We start from the raw sequence: 7,042 nt of genomic DNA, 5'->3' as shown, positions 1-7,042 counted from the left end.
TGAACTTGTCATGCATGAGAGCAGTGTAAAAGGTGAGACAGTCCCTTCACAAGGGGACAGGCTATATGTTTAAAATCAGCAGGTAAGCATGTAGGACAAAATACCCGTTAACTTTTATGAGAGAAACAAACTTCTGAGCTTGTCTGTGTTACATTTAGGTTTGGACATTTCGATTTGTTGGTCTACTTGAATAGCGCACACAGGTCTCCAAAATGAGAATAGCTGTGAATAGTTGAGCTCAGGTACGCAGTACCTTTCAAACCACTCAGCAGAATGAGCACAGTGCTTTCCTCTGCAGTATAACACCTGACACTCTCCTGGTTAAACACAACAACAGGCACACAATAAACACTGTGAGGACCAACCTCCTCAACCACCTTCTGTTTGGTTTAGCCTTTCTATGAAAATACATTTTCCCATCTATATTATAATCAGTCAAACATTCATGCAAACGAAGGTCCTTTCAGGCACAAAAACAACAAAAGTGTAAGTGCTTTGTCAACTGAAACAGATCCCCTGTCTCCATTTATTGATTGTTTTAAACAAAAACTCTAATAGGTATGAGACAAAAGCCAAAACAACAACAACAACAGTGAACTCAAACTCTGAGAATCAGATTTTGGCAAACAAATTAATTCAGCATTTCACATTTCGTAATTTGAACTTGTAACTTGTATACAGACAACTGATGGACTAACAAAACAACAATTTTCCTCCTAAACTGACAACCCTTGCACACCCCAAAAACCAAAATTTCAGTATATGTCATATTTGCATTTTAAACAGTGCCTCTTATCTACAAAAACATCTTACCACAAGATCTTTCAAAACTCAAAAATCACAGTAACAGACCTGAGATGTCACAAATAACAGAAGCCTTAAACTGAAAAGGAAAATCAATCGCAAAAGACCTCAAGCATTGGGATCGCATACTATGAGTGATTCTCAACTCAAATCACTAAATTCAATCCAGTCTCTGTAATCTCTTCCAAAATGCCTGTTGACCCTTGCAACTGGGAGGAAAATGGAAAGCTTGATGAGGAAGAACTGGTTCTGCTCCTCCAACCACACAAGCTTGAGTCTGACCTTTCCTCTGGACTCCTGAAAGCTGATGAAGTAGCTTGGTCCGTCATAATCGTAAGACATCTCACTATCTGATAAGACCATTTGGACAGGAGAGCTGACACACCAGAAGGGGTTCTGAACTTCATCCAGCACAGTGAGGCTCATCATACAACAGTTCTAGAGAAGGGTTACAGAGAGTAAAGAGTCACAGCCGAACACACACTTAAAAACTCACCAGGATCACCGTTGTCATCAGTATCACTCGGACACATTGGACAAGACAAAGCAGAATGCTTAGTGGTTACCTCAATAGTCCCCTGCAAGGCCTCGGTCCTCCAGGGCAAGTTAATCTTGCCAGACAGAGGCGTGTGCTGTGACATGTTTCGCATGCAGATTGCCCTCAACTCTATGAATCCACCACGGATCTGGTCTACGGAGAAATAATTAAAACTAAGACATGCAATCTGTTATACTTTCTCTTGATATATGCTCTCATGTAATTGGTCTTCTCTCACATATTTGTCTATGAATATATCACCACTATATTAATACAGCACAGTTACAACTGCACCATCTACTGGTAGAGTAATGTAACACTGAATTCAAAATTGACGTGGCGCTTTATTAAATAAAATATCTGCAATTTAACACCTGTCATCCTGGAATTGGAAAATTGACAAATTCTGCAATGATTGGTAAATTTGAAGGTCATCTCAACATGCACGATCAGGCGTTTTAATGAGAAATGTGGGGGTGAAAATGCTTCAGCAGACAGTGTACAACATTTTCACATGAAAGTTTGTAGGCTTGAGACTGGCTCTTGGGGACGTAAGACTTTCACGTCTACTAGAATCCAACTGTCCCCAAAGTCATCTTCCATTTCTCCCCATCCCCACTCTTTATGCTCTAAACAGCAATAATCATCCGGAAAAGACTGAGCTCTCTGTTTACCTCTCCTGCAGAAGAGCTGGGAAAAATGCCCAGACATGATGTGCTTCACAGTATTGTGAAACACAATGTGTGCACTGTATCCATGGAGACCGTACTCTGGGTCCACATCGTCAAACGGAGGTCTGTCTTCGTCCAGTCCGTATGAACTGAAACCCAGTGTGAGACAAGGGGCGCGAAAATTAACAACAGGTATCGCTGCATTTAAGAATAAGATGTGCATTCATGTTCAGGGGGCCAAGGAAACACAGGAGAGGGGAACAGTATGATCATGTGACCAAAAAAGGCCCGAAGGTGTAAGCGACAAAGTAATTTGGCCTCAGGTTTGAAATACAATATCAAGCATGACCAGAAGATGGAGTTATCACATAACTAAAATAAAATCATTCCAGACACACCATCTGAACATTATTATGAAGAAATCATATTAGTATGTACGCGTCAGCCTTTTTATGTAGTTTTTATAAGAAAGCTGTGAGTGTGAGAGGGTATTTGGCAATGTATAAGTGCTTAGTGGATACCTCCAAATCACATTCCAAAAAAAAAAAAAAAATTGAGATGCAGTATCAAATGGTGTTACTAAAAGGGACACTTATTATAACAATGCAATTAATGATGACAAAATGAATTGTTGTAATGAAAAAGTACATTTTAGCGAGGACTCTCTTTAGTGTAAGGTGGTGGGGTGTTTGAACTTAAGCATGGGAACAAACTAAAGGTACAAGTGGACTGATGAGAAAAAACACAGAAATGAAGAGCGTACCAAACAGATGACCCAAGAACGCTTCTTTCCACAAGTTTGTGAAAATGCAAATTCACCATGATGAAGGCAATTTTCCACTGGCCCTGCCAACAAGAACAATGAAGGCATCAACAGACACATCACTTATTTGTCCACAGTGGTTTACAAATACAAATCTTTTCTTAGGAAGGGTCCTTGACATACCCTTGGATATATGTCGGTCTGAAATTGCTAAAATAAAGACTTATCAATAAAAATGCTTTATTATTTTTCAATTTGTCATGGAGTTAGTTTAACTTTGTTAAGGTTTTGTTGACATACACACACACACACACACACAAAAGAAAACAAACAAACAAACAATCAAACCCGCCAGACTCCAATAGCAATGCCTGGATCAATGTGACGTAGCTTCACAATCTTGTCTGAACCATAGGCTTTCCATGTGTCTTTACCAAACTCAACCTTACTAATCAGTGATCTCCAACCCGGTCTATTGAACGAAAGAGCAACAGGGACAGTATGAATTAAAAGAGCACCAGGTTCATCTGAGATCACAGACTCTGTACCAGTGGAACTTACTTGTTAGCAGTGGGACAGTCCAGCCTCACACGCATCACCCCGTGGAGCTGTAGCGTGGAGATGCGGTCGATAAAGGGCCAGTCGCCACTGCTCCAGCACAGAGTGACGGAGGAGTCAGAGAAGTAGACGTGAGACTGCTCAAAGGTGCTCTCCCGTCCCTTTTTATCAGTCAGTGTGATCTCCCACGTTACGCCCAAACTCCTGTTGGCCAAACGTCACACAAACCTCTTTTGACACCTCTGTTCTAAAGGAGATTCAAGTTACCGACTGAGGCTACAAGAAGGGTCTTAACAGAAGACAAACAAACTAACAAACAACAAAAAAAAAAAAAAAAAGAAAAAAAAAGTTGTAAAGTGTTAGGGAGTGTGTTTTGTTGGTTGCTAGCGAGATTAACTTCAAATAGTACCTGATATTATAATTGAGGAAGAATCGGCCATGATGTATTCAGAGCCGGGATAAGGTACCCTCTGATATCAATTAAAGCCACAAAACTAAAGCATTAGCGGCCAGGTCTTCAGATCCCACAGAGATTTAATCCCCATTGTTTGTGTCTCAGTGTTTGGTGAAATGATTATTACTGAGGTAAATCTCATCCTCTTGTGTGTGTGTGTGTGTGTGTGTGTGTGTGTCTCTGTAACACAGGGCCTTTAGGGATTTGTCTGGGCAAGAGGAAGGGCCAAGCAATTTATTTCCACAATTCACAGAGCGTCTGAGAGGACCGCAATTATTTCCGTTCCCTCTGTACAACACAAACACTCTCCAACTCCAAATTGAGTAGCCGAGCAGCTCTAATCAGGGGTTAAGACAACACAGTGCTTGAGCTGCAGATGATCAGAGATGCCTCCATCTCACATTGCCCAAGAGCATGGATCAAATATGAGAAGCTGCTTCCTTCTCCAACCTTTGATAAGCTGCACCGCAGCTAGAGGCGAAAACACACATTGGCACACCTTTGACTGGGCACACGTCGTGTGCAGTTTAGTGAGACCAAAAAGGGCATCATTTTCATCTCGCAATTATATTTTCTAAAACGTATTAAAAAAAAAAGAAAAAAGAAAGAAAATGAAAAAATTCCAATGGAATTGAATCTGGCCTTTCAATATCCTCGAAGGAGGTGATTTGCTCTCCATCAATACCATGAACTAATTAGTTCATAAATTTATCCAAAGGCTAAATGCAAGATCGTTTAAGGTTTCTGACTTCCTGGGCTAATAAATGTGAGTGCACTTGTCCAACTGGGACATGTATTGGACATTAAGGAATTTTTGACTGATGTCCAAATAAACTCTTAGGTTGATTAGCTAGATCCAGCTGTCAAAACCGGTCTGCCACATATCACAGTGGTAGATATGAGGATATATGAAACTCTTTTTCACTCAAACAAGGACCAGACAGGAGTACCTTAGGGGCCAGTCTGACCTCAGAACTTGCTCCGTTTGCCTTGGCAGGCCCGTGTAGGGGTTGATGGCTTTTAGCTCCTTCTTCCATTTGTTCTCATTGTAGCCAGCCATTTCTCTGAAGAACAGCCTTCTCCAGTATCCCTTAGGCCTCTCCTGAACTGTGACGGCACGCATTCCATCTGTCACTTTCTCTATTCGTTTGGGTCGCCATTTATTTTTAGCATATTCACGAGAGTACAGCTTATACCACATGTCACTGAAAAGTACAAAAAAAGTGAGAAATTTGTGGCAAAAAGATCTAAACAATATGTGCTTGAGATGGTAATTTTTTTTCCATAGCTTCATAACTTACTTGCTGTTAGCCAGCTCATTAAACTGCTTGTTAACGTAACCAATGCAGAAAAGAGAGGCGGCATCCAGGTAAGAGAGGATCCTCAGGATTATCTCAGGCGGCAATCTAATTAAAAAAGGAACGTTGCAATATTAAATCTTGCATTAAAAGCTCCCATGTCTGCAAGAAAATACACACCAGATAAAATCCCCTCTAAATATCAATTCAGGTTAAAAGCACAATGTCTTGTTTTTCATGGATTGGCAAACCACAGCGACGTACCTTTCGATGTAATTCTTAGCCCGTTGTTCAGTAGTAGAGAGCGCTCTACAACCTCCCAGGGACTTCGACCCTGCAGGTTCCGACGACTTACATTTCCTTCTGTAAAAAACAAGAATCACTCAAATTTAATCAGTGTTAGAGGTAGTAACCTTACCATTGCATCTTTACAAAATGGATAATAACGGAGCAAACATATTGTAATAAGTTCGAGGAAAGCAAAAAGGAGAGTATTAAATAAGGGCATCACAAAGTTTTACTTAAGTGTGGCTAGAAGAGAGCTACCTCCGACGCTTAGAAGGTGTTGCAGACATTGTTTTGTGATGTTTGACAAACGCAGCAACATTGGCGAGTTGAGTTTTCTCCAAACCTTGCCTTAGACTCTCAAAGAACTGACCGCGTCCTGTAGCCATGGTAACATGGCTGTCGACTGTAAATTGTCCTGCTGGTGAACTGCTACTCAGCAGCGAATTGCCGTGTGAGTAAACAATTAAAAGCACGTGTAAAGCAATGCATCAGGCAGAGAAAACATCCGAACACGGCAAGTAACTAGGGACAGAATTCGTAAACGCGATTCGACCTCACAGGTCTGGCGCTAGACAAATGGCACGAACGCTGTATAGCTTCTCATTGCTGTCAGTTTTATCTCGAGTATCTTAAGCGCATATTTTGAAACACACTGTATAATTAGTATCGTCACCAGCCTGAGGCATTTTGTGTAAAGCTACACAGCAAGATTTCATAAGCACTCAGCAACACGATGTAGGCAGGTGCTGTTGTGACGTAAAACGACTGTCAGGTTGCTATACCGAGTACTGTTTTTTCAATTGCATTTTTGGATGGGTTAGTTTAGTCATTTGGTCGTTTGTAATAAATCAAATCAAACAAAAAGATACATAAACGTGCACCAGGTCTATTAGTACTTCTTGCCCAAATTGGAAGTATTGCAGCAATAGCGTTTATCTGTCATGCCGGAAATCTTTGTATAAGTGGGGGGGGGGGGGGGGGGGGGGACTTTTATATTGGCTATACAACAACAGTAACTTATGTGCGCATTTAAAAAAAAAAATCTCTTTATTTTGAGAGAAAATAAACAATAATATATGAAAATACAAATATTATGAATGAAAAATACAAAATATACAAAAAGTATAAGAAATTATTAAAAGGTGTGTCTATTTCTCTTATGAAATCAAATCTACTCTTGGTGCACATCTCTGTATCAGCATCGCCAGATTCTGATGTACAGTTAAGTACTCCATGACCTTTTGTTGATTAGACCAGCTATTAACAGGCTCTAATGCACAACAACAAAGAGGTTATCACATTCCCAAGAGCCACTGTGCTCTGCTGCCTGTCAGAGTAAATAGCCATAACATTCTCAATATTGTAACTCTTTTCGCATGGTTGAAACCAGCTAGATCTGAGGGCATGAACGGCCTGGGGTTTCAAAATACCAGAACCAGTGCCCTCTCAACTTGACATTTGATGTTTTCTCTCTCTGCATGTCCTTCTGTGAGCTCTGGGTCACTCACTGCTTTCGGATACTTAATGTCAGCTTCTGCATCACTTGTCCATCAGTCACCACCAACTGTGCCATGTTTGTCAAATAAGGTGTCAGGAGCATGTTAGGTACTTGCAGTTTTTGGCTTCTATTATCTCTACATAACGGACAGAAATTTACAGGCGGGGTCA

At 40.7% G+C, this 7,042-nt stretch overlaps 1 protein-coding gene across 1 annotated transcript; it reads right to left on the bottom strand.

Annotated features, from left to right (window-relative positions):
• Nucleotides 1–945: 945 nt before the first annotated feature.
• Nucleotides 946–5,760, bottom strand: fbxo15 (F-box protein 15). Its single transcript, XM_030767556.1, has 10 exons — nucleotides 5,633–5,760; nucleotides 5,351–5,449; nucleotides 5,090–5,194; nucleotides 4,757–4,993; nucleotides 3,338–3,538; nucleotides 3,125–3,248; nucleotides 2,777–2,859; nucleotides 2,017–2,162; nucleotides 1,371–1,495; nucleotides 946–1,242 (listed from the first exon to the last, which is right to left on the bottom strand). Exons 1-10 carry the CDS (start codon nucleotides 5,758–5,760, stop codon nucleotides 946–948), a joined length of 1,545 nt encoding a protein of 514 aa, XP_030623416.1.
• Between the last annotated feature and the right edge of the window lie 1,282 nt (nucleotides 5,761–7,042).

The sequence above is a fragment of the Chanos chanos genome, chromosome 3 (assembly GCF_902362185.1).
Source record: "Chanos chanos chromosome 3, fChaCha1.1, whole genome shotgun sequence".
NCBI lineage: Eukaryota > Metazoa > Chordata > Actinopteri > Gonorynchiformes > Chanidae > Chanos > Chanos chanos.
The sequence above is the reverse complement of the archived record's forward strand: the minus strand, read 5'-3'. Positions and strand labels throughout refer to the sequence as shown.

What these genes read in the sequence shown, in the direction of transcription:
- fbxo15 (XM_030767556.1), bottom strand. Translation starts at nt 5,760, where the DNA reads ATGGCTACAGGACGCGGTCAGTTCTTTGAGAGTCTAAGGCAAGGTTTG. An exon ending in GTTCTTGGGTCATCTGTTTG is followed by an intron (nt 2,163 to 2,776) that starts GTACGCTCTTCA and finishes ACTGGGTTTCAG; the next exon opens with TTCATACGGACTGGACGAAG. An exon ending in CCTTGCAGGGGACTATTGAG is followed by an intron (nt 1,243 to 1,370) that starts GTAACCACTAAG and finishes ACCCTTCTCTAG; the next exon opens with AACTGTTGTATGATGAGCCT.